A 16,368-nucleotide genomic window follows, 5' to 3' on the forward strand; every position below is an offset into this window, starting at 1 on the left:
GGATTTATGTGGGGGAATCGGGGGGATCCTGGCTGGATCCAACAGGGGCTACGTGCAGGATGGAGGTTTTTGCAACGCTGTTGCAATGGGATCCGGGCGGCCCCGGCGTTATATTCGGTGCTCTAGGCGAGGTTAGATTTATTCTCCATTTAGCCAGTGGGAGCTGGGGCCAAACACTAGCAGGATCCATCCAGCTCTCCCCCGGCCCTACCAAACCCCAGCCGGGCTGCCGGGGCACGTGGTGCTGGGGCCTCAGCCACTCAGCTGTGCACGGCGCCGGAGAAACCCCTCCCGGGCCCGCCTCCCTGCGATCCTCCTCTTCTGGCAGCTCCAAGTGACTAATTTTTGTCATATGACTGTGACACCAAATGGAGTCGGGTTCGCGGAACTAGCTGCCTGCCGGAGGAGTTTGCTGCTCCAGCCCCAGCGCCTCCGCTGGTTGGAGGGAGAGAGAAGGAGGCTGGGGGGGCAGCGGGGAGCAGCGCGCCCCAAAATGCCACCCACCCTGTTTCAGAAACTCTTCAACAAGAAGTACGGGCTGATTTCCCCTGCCCGGGACTCCAGGGAGGAGTGTGTCTTCAGGTAAGGCGGGGGGAGCCCTTTCCTCTGTCTCGCCCCTGCTCACCAACTTGGGCCAGTTTGTTACCTTTTTGCTGGCCTGTAGCCCCCCCCCCCCCCCAAGGAAGAGGCCAGAGAGGAGGGGGTCTGGGGGGGGTCTCATTCCCTTGCTGATTGTGCGCGCTCTGAGCACTCTCGTGTGCACGATTCGATACGCTGCTGAGTTGGCTCCTGGGCCCCTTGCAGTCCCCCTCCCCCGTTTGACACACATGTAGTTTGCATGTCTCCTGCCTCGTCCTCCCCACCCCCTTTCCCAGGAGAGCCCCGGGGGTGGAGAGGTTTCTTGGCCTGGGTTCCTCCGGCCACACAATAAGCTAGACGGAAACCCCTGATGTGCTTGTAGCAATGCACTAGGAGGACGCGTGCAACATTGTTTCTCCAGAGAGCTTTCCTCGTAAAGGTGCCCTCGGTGTGTTCTCCTCCTGCGGCGCCCCTTGGGGCGACCAGCCCTCCGAGCCCGTCGCTCTGCAATGAATCTCATTTGCATCGCCGTCCTCTTTGTAAAAAGTTGCAGAGCAGAAGTAGCCCCTTGGTTAGCGCCCCCCAAGATGAGCTGCTTTCTCTGATCAGGTGGTGACTCTTCCTTTCGGAGTGGGTTGGGGTCTCTTCTCCCTTCCCTGTCCCCAAATCCCCCCCCTTTTTTCGCCTTTGATGCGTCTAAAGCCCCTTTAAAAAAAAACGCCATTCTTTTGGCTTTCTTGAAGTTGGGCGGCGGTTGCTATCTGGCAAGAGCGACCTTAAAAAAATAGTCAAAGGGAAGAGCAAATGCGAAATGTGCGGCTGCCAACAGAAGTGTAGGGTTACTCCTGAAATCTGTCATGATCTAACCACAACAAAACTGAATCCATCAAAGACTGCCAAACACAACACTTCAAGAAAAAAACGCTTGCCCCCCCAGAATGTTCCTCCCTCGTCACCTCTTACAATGAAATGCTTCAGTTTGACCTGGCTGTATGTGTAATTGCCTCTGTATTTCTGAAATCCTAACAGTCTACGGGTTTTTGTTGTTGTCTGGAGAAAGCAGATCCCTAGAGGTCCATGGACTCTTGTCTGGTATAAGGACTTGAGTTTGCAGTTCTTTATGACGCCTCCAGTGAAAAGTTAAAAATCAGGGACCAGAACTACTCTCTGGCAGTTTTCCCATATTGTGACCTATACACATTTAAAAAATAAGTTAAAAGGTTGACCTAGGAAAAGGTATTTTAGGTGTCTATAAAATAATAATAGTAATAGATACACAGAATAGTACCTACCCAGTAGATTTCTGTAGTCCTAATCAGCTTCCAGTCACAGTTGGAGTAGCAAAAATCTGGTCTAGTTGCAAACTATTAATTTAAAACACAAACATAATTTTGTAACTAAAATGTAAATGATACTTTCTTTGCATTTATTGGCACGAATAGTATAATTGGCTACTTGGAACCTCTCTTCATTTAATATTTTGAATATCTTTTTGAGTTTCATTGCGTGATGTAACACCAAATGTGTAGTCCTAAGGCTGCCCTCTGGAATGGTATATCTGTTGATCAACGTTTCTTTGGTTGTTCAGACTGTGTCACTGCGAGCATCTGGGGTGGTAATTGGTAAAACACACTCACTATTGTCTCAACATAGCCATTTTCACAGCATACTGATTAAACTTCCATGTTCTTAGGAAGTCAGTGAGAACTTTTGGAAATAACCTAGAATCCAATGTTGTAAATGTTGGAATATACCTTTAACAAAGTTTGTTTATAGCTGCTAAAACACCTTCATTTCATTTTCCTGTTGAGTGGTTCCTTTTTTTACCGACATATTAGATGGTCCAAAATTCCTTTTTAACAAATGTGCGTGTGTGTGTGTGTTTTCTCGATCACTTTAATATCTTGCACCTAGCTCTCATGACTGGGAGAGGGCTCAAGGGCTGTTCTAGCCAATTACTGTATATCTTACCTGTTTCTCATGCTGCTAAGACACTTCTTAATGATAAACTTCTACTGAGGACTTGGTGTATAACTCAACAGCTGCGTTCCACACACTTGGGGATAATCTGAGGATTGTTTGTTGTAAGGAAGAAAAAATTAGTATATCATCCTCCAACATCTTTTTTCTCCTTTTAACACAGAATATTGTGTGCCAGAACTGGACGTGTCTTTTTCAGATTACCATTTTTTCCCTGTAGTACAATTAAGATATTTTTATATGCTGAATCTATTAGTGGTCATATTCAGGTTTTTAAGTTTTATGTCTAAAATATAGTTAAATAGAGACACATACTATATGGAATGTTAATAAAAAGGTGTCTTCCTAACCTTCTGTTAATATTATATTTTGCTAAACTGAATTTTCCAATGATAAAACTCTGAATAACAGGCCTATGTAAAGTACCATGCTAAAGCCAATAATCAGCATAACAGTTGTCTTATAAAGGCAAGTGAAAGTACAATCAACCCTTGGACGGTGCACAGAATTCCTTTAAAGCCATAAAGGTAGGAAACAGGTATTTTACTTTAAATAAGGCCTTGCCTGAGTTCCAAATACTGCATGAGTGCAGAATCAGACTTGTATTTCATGAAAGGAAACCAAACTTCTCATATGATCTGGGCCACCCTACTAGTAGCTGGTAAGCACTTAAAACTCCAGTGCATCCTCCGAATGTTTGTTGTATGTTGATATGAAATTCAAAGGAGAGGGAGGATGGTCTTGTGGTTAAAACACTGGCTTCTCTTTATAAGACCTGAATGTTGTTATTATTTTGCCACAGACTTCCTTTATGCAAGTCGCTTAATTTCTCTCTGCCTCAGTTTCCCTATCTGTAAAATGGGGATAATTCTTAGCTAAGAAGGGCATGTGATGATGAACTTATCTGTGAAACTTTGAAAGAATGTGCTATAGAAGGACAAAGTATTTATTAAAATATTAGGGATGAGATTTTAAAGAATCGGTGCTTAAGTTAGGCACATAGGGCATTATCTTGCATCACTGAACTCAAGGATACCGTTGCCGTTGATCTCAATGGGAACAGGATCAGAGCCCTAAATCCTTACTGAGGTTCCTAAGAAAGAGGCCCAGTTTTTTAAAGCACCCATCAGTTTAATTTTTGAAAAATTGGGTCACGTATTTAAAGGGGAAAAAAAGTCTTGGTCTGTGTGTCTGGACTTATTGCCTCCTTTGAGGCAACAGTTATTGCTCTGGGGGCATTTAAAAACAAATCTGCAACCAACTGTTAAATAGAACATTTAAGAGCAATTGTCATGCAAGGGTATGGAACTGAGTAACTGACATGTGAGTGATATCAAGGTAACTTGGTGCAAGTTACTCATTCTTCCCAAACTATGAATACATTTTGCATTTGAGTCATGCTTGCAAAATTGTTATGAAAATTTACCAGAAGAGGCACAAATTCTACTGAACTTACAATATTTTAATGAAAGCAATATTTTCCCCCCAAAAATTTATTTACCATGGGTGCGTGGAGTCTTGCAAGGCAGAATCAAGTCAGACGATGGGAAATGCTTCGGGAATGAGTGTTAATTAAATTAGAAGTTCCAGAGTTTTGTGATTGATAATGTGGCACTCCCTAAATTAGTAGATTAGGGCCCAATCCTTCAAACATTCCCACACATGTTCAACGTTATTTACACAAGTAGTCTTATTGAAATCAATTAGAGGAGTGATGTGGAATGCAGCTAATGTTGGTACGCTGATTACTTGTGTGAGTACTATTTGCAGTGTTTGTACAATATGGTTTCAATCTGAGGACCCAGTTCTGCACGAAATGGAGGCGTAAAATCTTTAGCAGAAGCCATGAAGAAGATTCTGATGTCTTCCTCTTTAATTGCGATATAGCAAGATTTCTCCTTAGAGAAGTAGTTGCTTTGCCTGCTAGTTCATAACTACACTTAATTGAGTTGTGTTAAGAGCACTTAAGTTGTATGAAGTATGTACACGATCACATTTTGATCTAATATGTATGTAAACACCCATATTTTACCCAAGCTTTATACCAAAGATTTTTTTTATAATTCAGGAAGTAATTTCATCTAGTGAGATACCTAAGTGCGTTCTGTATTAACAGGGGAAAAAAGCAGAACATTACTGCAGCCAGCTCAGGGAAGACCTCGCTGTGCAGCCACAGGGTTTAAAAAGCAAGTAAAATGTTAGGCCTGGTCTACGCTAACCCCCCCAATTCGAACTAAGGTACACCACTTCAGCTACGTGAATAACGTAGCTGAAGTCAACGTACCTTAGTTCGAACTTACCGCGGTCCAGACGCGGCAGGCAGGCTCCCCCGTCGACTCCGTGTACTCCTCGCGCCGAGCAGGATTACCGGAGTCGACGGCGAGCACTTCTGGGTTCGATTTATCGCGTCCAGACAAGACGCGATAAATCGAACCCAGAAGTTCGATTGCCTGCTGCCGAACCAGCGCGTAAGTGTAGACAAGCCCTTAGGTTACATATGGAATGGAGACTAAATGGAAAGTAAAGTAATGCCAATGTATAAATCAATGGTATTGCCCTCATCTGGAATACAAAGCGCAGATCAGATCGCCTCATCTCAAAAAGGATAAAGCAGAAATAGAGGGAGTCCAGGCATGGGTGCTGAGATTGATCCGAGGCATGGATAAGCTCTCATATGTAAAGATATTGAAAAGACTGGCATGTTTACCAGAGAGATGTGCTAGGGTTTTCAGAGTTAGGTGCCCAACTCCCATTGAACTTCAATGGGATTTCAGTGTCTAACTTCTGCAGGCTCCTTTGAAAACGCTAGCTGAGATGAATGAGAGGGGACCTGATAAATGTGTAGACAATGAATGGTACAGAGAAGGTAGATTGGGAACTTCTGTTCACCCTGTCTCATACTGTGGGAACTGGGGGATATTAAATGAAATCAAAAGGCAAATTCAAATCTTATAAAAGGAATTATATTTTCACACAATGCAAAACTAGCGTGTGGAACTCACTGCGATCTCACTGAGGCCAGAAGCTGAGAAGGAGTCCAAAAAGGATTAGACATTTATGGACAGCAAGAATATCCAAGCTGTAATAGTAATTATACGTTAAAAGAAATACCCCTAGGAATTTTGGAAGGGATATTAACCCTTAACATGCTGTAGGGCATAAGCTAACCTCTGCTATTGGGGAATAGGAGTAAACTTTCCCTAGGGCACCTTACACCATAACTAACTACTGCAGGGTTTCTTGAACCTTATTCTGAAGCATCTGGTACTGGTCACCGTTGATGACAGAATACTGGACTAGGTTGACCACTGGTCTGATCCAGTCTGGTAATTTGGCAATTCCTATGTTTCTGTGTTCCTGTTGTTAAAAACAAGTCCATCCAGACTTAAAATCGAGGATGTTTGTTTATTTATTTATTTAAAATAGCCATTAGATTAACCCTATGCAATATGAATTCTCTAACCAACCGATGTATGAAAAATAAAGCAAGAAAAAAAAAATCTTATTAAATTAAGCAGCATCTGTTGTTCATCTTGCTAAACTGTCACCTTCACAATACATCCTAGTTGTGCTGTTTATATTACTGAATGCTGGAGGCAGGGTCAGAAGGTGGGTAAATATGGAATTTTTTTTTGGATTTCTAATAGTGCACTACGGTGCTGCATTTAATTGTATGTTACCAGCTGCCTCATCATTCAGTTTATTTTTACTTTTTCCGCAAATGAAATATTCCTTTTATTACAAGTCAAAAACTCAGGAGTTAATGAGATATTCATGGTTAACAGCAGGCTACATCTTTCTATATAGTTCAAGTATGTTGCTCATTTTGAGCCTTTTAAGGTATGGGTCCTCAACCTCATTATAGACTCACCCCACTAGCGTAAAGAAATATAGGCCTATAATGTTTACCTGTGGTTTGATGCACTCTTGTGTTCTGTGTATGACAGAGCTATTGAGCTTCCTTATGCTACACAGAACAGTTCTGCGCACTCGAGTTTTCTTGTGCATCTAGCTATCCCTTAGTTCCTTCAGGCCTGAGCTCAATAGAACCTCTCAGTATTTTGTTTGATCTCAGGAGCTCTAAAGAATAATTTTCCAGTCCTTGGTGGTGTTCCATGAATGCCTGTCAGCTTTATTTTGCTCTTGTCAAAGCATCTGTTATAGGGGTACAAATATGTGGGAATTGTTCCAACTTAAAAATATACTATACAAATTCCTCCTCCTCCTAACAGCAGGGAGTATCTCTGCAGACATTTCCCCACCAGATGCTCTTTTTAGGTGTTTCTATATCTGAGGGAGAACACAATTTGCCAAATAGGGAGAGACAGGGAATAAATTACTTTTGTGTCCCCTGCTTGTTTATGGACCAGACCACTTGCAGCGATTCTGGAAACATACTTTTTCTTGGGGTCTTTCTGGAGCACAAACTGCTTGATTGATAATGATTTGTCAAGTTTCCAGTATATATGAAAGATCTAAGGTTGGCTGTAGAGTAATATTTCCTGAAAGCAGATGAGGCAAGTATCCGCTATCAACCCTCCATCTTCTGTTGCAGTAGCTTTAAAATGTATCCTGAGATTTATTTTATTTTATTTATTTACTTTATACATAATATTGGCAGTTGAAATTATGAAGGGAATTGGAATAAACCTAGGAATGAGAATGAGTAGCATGATACAAAGATGCTCTAGAAGCCAGAGGAAGCAATTCATCTGCATAGCCATCCCTCTCCCATCATAACTTGGAAATTAATGGAAATGAATAAGTCTGAAACAGATTTCTAGTCATGAGGGGTACCTCTCAGGACTGGACGCAGGTGACTTTTTTTTTTTTTAAAAGGGAATGATGGAGTCAGGTTAATGAAGAGTGTGAAAGACCTTTTTAAAGCTCATCTTATAGACAGTTCCCCCAAAACCTTTCAATAGATTTTCACAGTATTTGTAATCAATATCAACACAAACGATGGGGTGTTGTTGTGGAAAGCCACTTTATGTTGTTTCCCCCTCCTTTTCTTAGAATAGAGATGGTGATAGGAAATATTCTTCTGCATGCCCTTCCTTAAGGGAAAGATTTATGAGGTGCCTAAGAAAGCTTAGAGCCTGTGGGAGTCAGACAGTTTGGAGGTTTTGTGTTATCAGGCTTTGGGCTTGAGCATCCAGAGTGATTTAACTCAATTGATATAGTTATTGCCAAAAACCCCTTTATGGTTACCGTCTGCTGCAAACAAAAAGCCCCACTCCACCCAGTCAAAGGCCTTTTCTGCATCCATCAACAATAGGTGGCTTTGTGTCTGCCCAGCCTGGGCCCAGAGAATCAAACCTATTATTCCATCACTTTAGAAAGCCACTCCAGTTCTAGTGGATAATATGGTTAACAACAGTCTTTAGTAAGAATTTAAAATAACTCCTCAGCTGAGCTATCAGCCAGTCAAGCTGATGTGTCCTCTTTTGGAATTAAAGCTTGTGCAGCCAAGGTTATTGTATCAGAAAACTTGTCCGCGTACAAAATTTTTCAAGTCCCTTCAATAAAGTCTTATTAAAGCCAATTCTAAAACTCATCTTGATCAGGAGCCTTATCTGATTTTAATTTGGCAATACCTCCAACAATGCCAGAGAAACTTTAGTTTATATACAGATTAGCCTTCCTGAGTTTAGAAGGCTTTAGCTCTGCCAAAAAGCAATTTATAACTTCTTGTCCCACCAGATTCTGATGAAGCTTTTTTAAAAAAAATAAACTTAATAAAAAAAAGAAATGTATCTAGGATTTTTTATTAAACTTTGCTTTTTCTTCTCTTTCTCTCTCTGGCTTTTCCCCATCCTTCTTTGTTATAATACGAGTGGGAAAGTCTCTGACCTCTTGGCTTACTAATTAGCTTGAGTTTTGCAAGATTTATTATGTATTCAGCTCTCACTAGAAATTGTGCTGAAGTTGCCCTCCAGCTATGATCACTTTGGCTAGCATTATGAAAGATATTTTTAATGTGCCCTAACTACATTTCTGTTTCTTGAACACTTATTTCTTTCTTTATTTTGCTGAGGCATTTTCTATCATCTGATCCGTTATGTATCCTTTGGTTGTTTAAGTCAGGATTCACCCTTGAGCGCAGAAACAAACAGTATAATAGGTTCAGATTAGCATCCCTGCAGGGTTTCAAAAGTGCTTACACTTTTTATTAAGATGGCCACCATCCAAGTCCTACTTTACACCAGGCCTGTGACAGTCAGTCTGGAATTCCCTGCGGGTCTAGAAGTCCTGCATTCCTCTCCAGGTGGGCAAAAATAAGGATTTCGGCTAGAGGCACAATGTCAATTTGAAAATCACAATTCTGTCTGAAAATGTTGTACCTACTGTAGTGTCAAGCTAATAAGTAAGAAAGAGATGAGGGGAGAGGGGAAAGAGTCTCATCTACTTTTTTTCAGTTTGTTTATTTTATGTATTGATGGCACATTGTTTATAGTCAGTTTCACAGTGTCCCTGTAAGGTCTGTTAGGGCTAAATTTGGCCTGTGCTGCAAGCACCATGTATGGGGCAATGCATGATTGTGCTGCTCCAGAAAGCAGATTGTGATACAGCAAGTCACAGGGGAAGAAGATTTTCAATGGCATAGAGGGTAGTTAGGCACTTAAGTCCTCTTGACTTGCAATGGAAGTTAGGTGCCTAGCTGCCCTTTGTGCCTTTGAAAACTGCCCCATGCTCCAGGGAGAATGTTCCCTGCACCAGTCTGATACCCTGTGTATGCTCTACTCCCACTTCCCCTGCATGTATGGGAGAGGTTGTAGTGGTTCTGGGGCGGCTGTCCTCCACCCTCCAGTGATACAAGTAGCACCTTACACTCTCCTTTGTGGGTGTGCAGGATGGTCACAATCTGGCCCTTTTCAAGGGAGAAACTGAGTAGGTGAAAAGATCCTTCTGCTCCCCTCCTGCTGATTAGCAAATGCCTTTAAACTTTTTTTAAAAAAGGAATTAAAAGATGTGAAATCAACCAACTTCAAAACACTGAAGTCACCCTTTGTTCCCCTTAGTAATGTTACCTCCATCTTGGTCGGGCTCTTTCAGTGGCCAAGCACTTCTTTTGTGTTCTGTGAGATCAGGTGCTGTAGGCTGTTGTAAAGATCACGAGTTTGTTGTGATACGTGCCTGTATCAGCCTCCTGTATTCTCTGCATTATCACTTCCTCATGCTGGGACAGCACGAGTTTTATGAAGAAGGGTTGCGATCTAATCTCTGACCTGCTCCAGGCTGCCTCTGGAGCAGTGTCTCGCTGTGTTCCACTCCCAGTGTCTTGTCTCTTCGTTAGGATAATATTATTTGAAACGAAGCTATAGCAAATGAATTATATTAAGGGGTTTAGGATTGCCAACCCTCCAGAACTGTCCTGGAGTCTCCAAGAATTAAACATTAATCTCTAATTAAAGATTATGTCATGTGATGAAACCTCCAGGAATTTGTCCAACCAGAATTGGTGACCCTAGGTTAGACCTATGCGGTCTGATCTCTGATCTAACCAATGTACTAAAATGGCTTCCACAGTATCTGCTTAGATGGCCTAGGTCTTCTAATCCTCTTGCCAGCTGATCAGAGATTCTTCCTATGGTTGATTGCTAGCTTTTCATGCATTACTCTGATTATGCTTGGCAGCCTTTTTGTTTTGTGTAGCACATTCTGTGAAGAAAGTCTTACATGGATTTCTGGCTGCCCTTTCCTCCATTGGGTTGTCATGGTGGCAAGTAAGCCAGATGTTGTGACGTGGGGAAGGCTGGGGTTCGGTGGGCTTGGGAGAGGAGGCATGGGGTGGGTACTGTTTCCATGGTGATAGAGAGAGAGCGAGATCCTCAGAGCCTGCAGATATGCTGTCAGTGTTACCTTATGTGAAAATTACCTCCACATAATGGAACGCAAACACCTCTCCCCATAGTCAAGGGAGTGTGAGTTTGATGACTGAGGTAGGAAGGGCTCTTAGAGGAGTTTGAGGTGCTCTGCACAGCATCCTTCTGTTCTTCCTCCATGTCAGGTCTTAGGTGGAGGGGCTCGAGGGGTTGGGAGCATGAAGTATACAATAGCCCCTGAAATTCTCTCTCCGATTTGTTCTGTGATGTGTGCCGGGGGAGGAAGATCCCTTCCCAACCCCAACCGCTGTTGGAGTGATGTCAGGAACTACTTGCGTTGACACTTAACGGGGTTTTCCATCCCCTCAATGCTTTTCTTTAGGGGATTTGGCTCTTGGTGTTTGGATAGCTCAGTGGTTTGAGCATTGGCTTGCTAAACCCAGGGTTGTGAGTTCAACCTTGAGGGGGGCATTTAGGGAACTGGGGTAAAAATCTGTCTGGGGATTGGTCCTGCTGTGAGCAGGGGGTTGGACTAGCTGACCTCCTGAGGTCCCTTCCAACCCCGATATTCTATGATTCTATTCTGCTGAGCGAACACACACTCAGAGCGCATACTGGCTTCAGTTTTTTTCTTTCCGTCACAGTGAATTGTTGGATAAACTGGCCCAAATGAGTTTGAGGCTGAAACTTGATTTTATTTTGCTGTAATTCTGTTTTAGTTCTAAAAATGACTACTTTATAGCATATTTTACAAGTGGAAAATAACGTACATGGCAGTTTCGTGCTTGCAGGGTGCGTTCTCTCCTGTTGCTACATCTGTAACAGAGTGTCTACAAAATCACGTGTTCGTGTAACTCCCAGAAAATCACGTTTGTGTCACTTCCAGTGCTTGGTTACACCAGGGTAAATCCACCATCCAGTTACGGTGGACTTACACTCGTGTAACTGAGAGCACAATTTGGCCCTTAGTAAAGCTCAAAATGGTTGGGGTACAGTGGGAATGACAATTTTCTGGAACTGTTCCTGGAAGACAAAGAAATTACGTCAGCTAAATTCCATCAATTAAAAACAGAAAATAATCTCAGTCATTTGTAAATCCCTCGCTAATGCATCAGTTACTCCACTTTACGCTGAGTAGTAACATCACTTGTATTTAAGAAATATTCCTTTGAAAAACTCATTTGCACAATACAAATGTGAGACTAACTGCTTAAGGGATTCAACCATAAAGATTCCATTCAGAAGGGGCAGTCCCTCAGAAGGATTAATCATTTATTTCTAAAAATAAATGTAGACGTGGGTTCTGTTCTGTAGTCATTATGTAGCCTTTACTGTATCAGCTTCAAAGAGGATTTTTTTTAAATGATGCATTTTGCTTTTACTTCATGTTCAACTGAGACTTTTATGTGGGATAATTTGCACCTATGGAGAAGAATGATTACCTGGCAACCTCCTCCCCCTTTCCCCCCCCACATTGCGAAACCAGTAGCTTGTGTAGATAATATTATTCAGAATACAATGATGTACTTTTCAGAGGTTTAATAATAATAATTCCCATTGTAATCAAAAGCAAAATACATTCATTGTTGGAACGTGTGAATTACAACAGGAAGTAGTATTCAAAGTACCGCATAAGCCTGTAGTATGTGTATTATCTTATAATGTACACACATACAAGCTCAGAATAGTTCACACTTCAGGAAGTCGGTGCCTCCTTCCCTGGCTCTAGTTCTCTATAAACACATGAGTTAGTAAATGCACAAGTGCCACCAAAATGACTTTTCTTTCTCTTCACTGTATTGTGAACATGTAATAGCCTTTAATTTTTAGATGCCTGTGCTTGGTGACCTCTGGGTGCCCAAATAAAACCTAAACCCTAAAATCATAATTTAGGCTGTCACTCCAAGTGGCTTTTGTATATAGGTTGAAACCGTGTTGATAAACCAGACCACATATTTGCCTCAGATTAGAGGGCTCTCTGGATTGATGTCCCCATGCCACTTAGTAATGAACAGATCTGCTATAGAGAGAACCCATACACCCTAGATAGTTCCTGCACATGAATCAGCAACACCTTGTGATCAATGGCATTACCAGCTGATAGTGTTAGATATATCAATATAGAATGCTGTCTCCTATCCATTACCCCCAGAAGGAATCCTCATCAGAATTAACCATCTTGGAGCATGAACATCATCCATCATACATCAGTACCATCTCCATATGGCCTCCAATATACTTCTCCATGATGTTTCCATTATGTCTCCAGCACTAATTGTGGCCTGAAACCAGACTAGAACATGTAAGAGAAATATTCCTGTTCTGTCCAGTTGACCCTAGTATTCTTCAAAAACAATGAGGAGTCCTTGTGGCACCTTAGAGACTAACAAATTTATTTGAGCATAAGCTTTCGTGGGCTAAAACCCACTTCATCAGATGCATGGAGTGAAAAATACAGCAAGCAGAATATATATTCCAGCACATGAAAAGATGGGAGTTGCCTTACCAAGTGGGGGGTCAGTGCTAACGAGCCAATTCAGTTAAGGTGGAAGTGGCCTATTCTCAATAGTTGACAAGAAGGGGTGAATACCAAGGGAGGGAAAATTACCTTTGTAGTACTAACGAGGCCAATGCAATCAAGATGGCCCCTTTCCAACAATTGACAAGAAGGTGTGAGTATCAGCAGAGGGAAAATTACTTTTTGTAGTGACCCACCTACTCCCAGTCTTTATTCAGGCCTAATTTGATGGTGTCCAGTTTGCAAATTAATTCCAGTTCTGCAGTTTCTTGTTGAAGTCTGTTTTTGAAGTTTTTGTTGAAGAATTGCCACTTTTAAATCTGTTATTGAGTGTCTAGGGAGATTGAAGTGTTCTCCTACTGGTTTTTGAATGTTACAATTCTTGATGTCTGATTTGTGTCCATTTATTCTTTTGTGTAGAGACTGTCCGGTTTGGCCAATGTACATGGCAGAGGGGCATTGCTGGCACATGCTGGCATATATCAAATTGGTAGATGTGCAGGTGAACGAGCCCCTGATGCTGTGGCTGATGTGGTTAGGTCCTATGATGGTGTCCCTTGAATAGATATGTGGACAGAGTTGGCAACGGGGTTTGTTGCAAGGACAGGTTTTTGGGTTAGTGTTTTTGTTATGTGGTGTGTAGTTGCTGGTATTTGCTTCAGGTTGGGGGGCTGTCTGTAAGCGAGTCACCAGTCTCTCCATCACCCTTGAAAGGAAGCATACAAGATTTGTTCAAAACCATGTATATTTAATTCAGCATGTCTCTGAATGTCTTTCTACTACTCCTGCCAAAGTGTCAATAAAATATAAACCTTTAATGGTGTTGCAAGCACCATTACCTTTCAGTGTGTGTGTGTGTGTGTGTGTGTGTACGCGCACGCTGTAATACACAGTGGGTGAGGAACAGGAACCAAATCTCAGGGTTCTGCTGCCTGTCTGAGCTAATTTATAAAGAAACTGAGGAGGGTATAACAAATCCAGATAAATACAGCCCCAGTTTAAGATCCTGACATTCCGCCCGCTTAAGCCAGGGCTAAATTGGCCTGTTTTCGCTAAATATCCTATGCCACTTTTCCCTTAAGAAATGAAGTGGATTGTTTGATGAAACACCTGATCCAGGGAGTGATCCAGCACAACGCTTTAGCGGTAGCTGCTGCTGTTATTTTTGTTTGTTTTAACCTCGGCATTGCAACTCTTTTTTTTCTGGGTTTAGTGGGAATTCTTTCCTATAGCGAGGAACATCAGAATCTTAGTCTGTTGCTTTATCACTGTGCTTTCTAGCTAGCGCAAGTGTGTGCACCATCTATCGTATACCTCTGTTTGTCCCTTCTGACACAGTCCATGGATAGCTATTCCTGAAGTCTAAAATAGAGATGGGGGTCCATGCATTGAAAGTTTGAGGGTGGGGGGTTCAGGCCTACTTTTAAGCACAACATTTACTATGAGGGTGAAAGTCAGGCCCGGAAGAAAGCAAGTTTGCCTGGCTAGCAAGTGAATGAACGTCTGGCATCACTTAATTTTTTTGTCAATTATTTTATGTCACTTCTCAGAAGACGTAATCTCCGAATGATGTGCATGCCATTTGGATGTGCTGCTGAGGGGGTTGTTTGCTTCTTTCCAAAGTGAATAGTGTGATGCTTGATACCAGGTTAGATGTTAATGAAGTTCAGCGGCAGATAGGAAAATGCATTTGCTTGGGGGGTGGGGGAAGGGGGAGCTGGTGTGCAAATACAGAGCGAGGGTGCTTTGTCCTCTTTCTCAGAACGTTATATTGGTGAAATGACATTGTGTGAACATAAAAATATATGTGCCCGAGTTCTCCTGCTATTAGGTACATGCTGTTGTTTTGTTCTAAACCTATGTCTCTATTAGGCAGAGTTAAATGAAATGTCTCCAATTTTAGGCCAGTGATTTGGCTTACAGCACTGACTGTTTCTATTTAAAGGTAGACTGATCTGATAGGTGACTAAAATAGTCAGTCAGAAAAACGTTTTTCATTACTTAAACATATTTCAGTTGACTCGAGTTACTGGAAATTACTCTACTTTCTTAGTAGAAAAGGAAGTCCTCCTACCGACAAATTGGATGGTTATGAAGAAGCTGAAAAGACTAGAATAAACTCGGTTTCTTAACTACCCACATCTTTTGAATCCAGATCACACACACAAAGCACTGATCTTTAATAGGCAAGATCCACATTTTTGAAACACACATACATAGAAAACCTAGTATTAAAAGAGGCAAAGATCAGAGTAGGCTGAAGCAGATTCTTCCGGGGTGATGGATAACATAATCAAGTGTTGCAGTTTTTAAAAAACTTCTTTTCTAGATGAGCCAAAATAACATTGGTTATAAAGTTAACTTGCTTTATATGTTAAGGTTTTCTCCTCCCACCTGAACAAATTAAGCGAACAAAAGCACTACAGCATTATAAAATGAAGATAAATTAGATGCACTGGTTAATCTAAATGCGTTTATGTAAAATGTAAAGATCAGTGTATTGAACTATATCCTGATTAATGCAGTGCCATATGAAGTGAAGTGCGTGTGTGCGTGTGTGTGTGTTTTCTCAGATGAATAAGACTGATTCTTTCAAACTTCGGGGACAGAAGCTGGGATTTCTGTTTCTGAGAATTAATGTAAAATGCCATTCGCCATTAGCATAAGGAGATGTTTTTCCACCTTCCTTTAGCAGTTTTCATTTTAAGGCTGCCCTTCATTTTTGTTTTCGTTTAGTAGCCTGCAGAACAAGTCAGATAAATTGTGCTCATGAGAGGACACTAGTCGGCAACCAAATAGGAGAGGGAGCCATATAAACAAAGTAAAACTCAAGAAGTGTATTAGTTATTGAATGGACAGGTAACTAGCACAGAAAACAGGGAATGTAACTGCAGCACAGAAGAAAATTAGAAATAAAGGTAAACCTGAAGGGCTCAATCTAGCAAAGTGCTGAGCATCCTCAACGCCAATTGAAGTCTATAGGAGTCAAAGTCACTCAGTGCTATGAAAGCTGGGGCCCAGTATGGAGAACCCATCAGGGTGAAGGGGTGAGAGAGAGATCAGAACAGAATGAAACAGGAAGAAAAAGAGACCAGCCAAGCAAGTCAAACTTCATTGCATCGCGACCCCCACCTGACAACTAAAATTACTATATGACCCCAAAAGAGGGGACTGACGCTTGAGCCCGCCCAAGCCCCACTGTCCCGGGTGGGGGAGGAGGGGTTAAAGCTGAAGCCCAAGGGCTTCAGCCCCAGGCAGGGGGCCTGTGACTTGAGCTCCAGCTGGAGTTTGAAGCAAGTTGAAGCCAGCCCCGGCCACCCCGGACCCACCGTTTGAGAACCACTGAGCTAGAGCAAGAAACAAGACCCTATTTCCCCAGATCCCCTCCTCCCTGAGTTTTAATTAGGTATATTTGCTTTAATTGGGTACGTTTGCTTTCTTAGACCTTGATATATGTGGGCACAT

General features: G+C 42.1%; 1 protein-coding gene across 2 annotated transcripts in view; it reads left to right on the forward strand.

Moving 5' to 3' along the window:
- The first annotated feature begins 352 nt into the window (after positions 1-352).
- Positions 353-16,368, forward strand: part of FNIP1 (folliculin interacting protein 1) — a 97,787-nt gene continuing 81,771 nt past the window's right edge. Inside the window, exon 1 of one of the 2 annotated variants that reach the window (XM_024213335.1) lies at positions 353-582. In XM_024213335.1, the coding sequence (XP_024069103.1) occupies positions 353-582 (230 nt within the window). The remainder of the gene's footprint in view (positions 583-16,368) is intronic. The other variant, XM_024213336.2, reaches the window with a different exon arrangement.

The sequence above is a fragment of the Terrapene carolina genome, unplaced genomic scaffold (assembly GCF_002925995.2).
Source record: "Terrapene carolina triunguis isolate 2854851 unplaced genomic scaffold, T_m_triunguis-2.0 Scaffold629, whole genome shotgun sequence".
NCBI classification, from domain to species: Eukaryota; Metazoa; Chordata; order Testudines; family Emydidae; genus Terrapene; species Terrapene triunguis.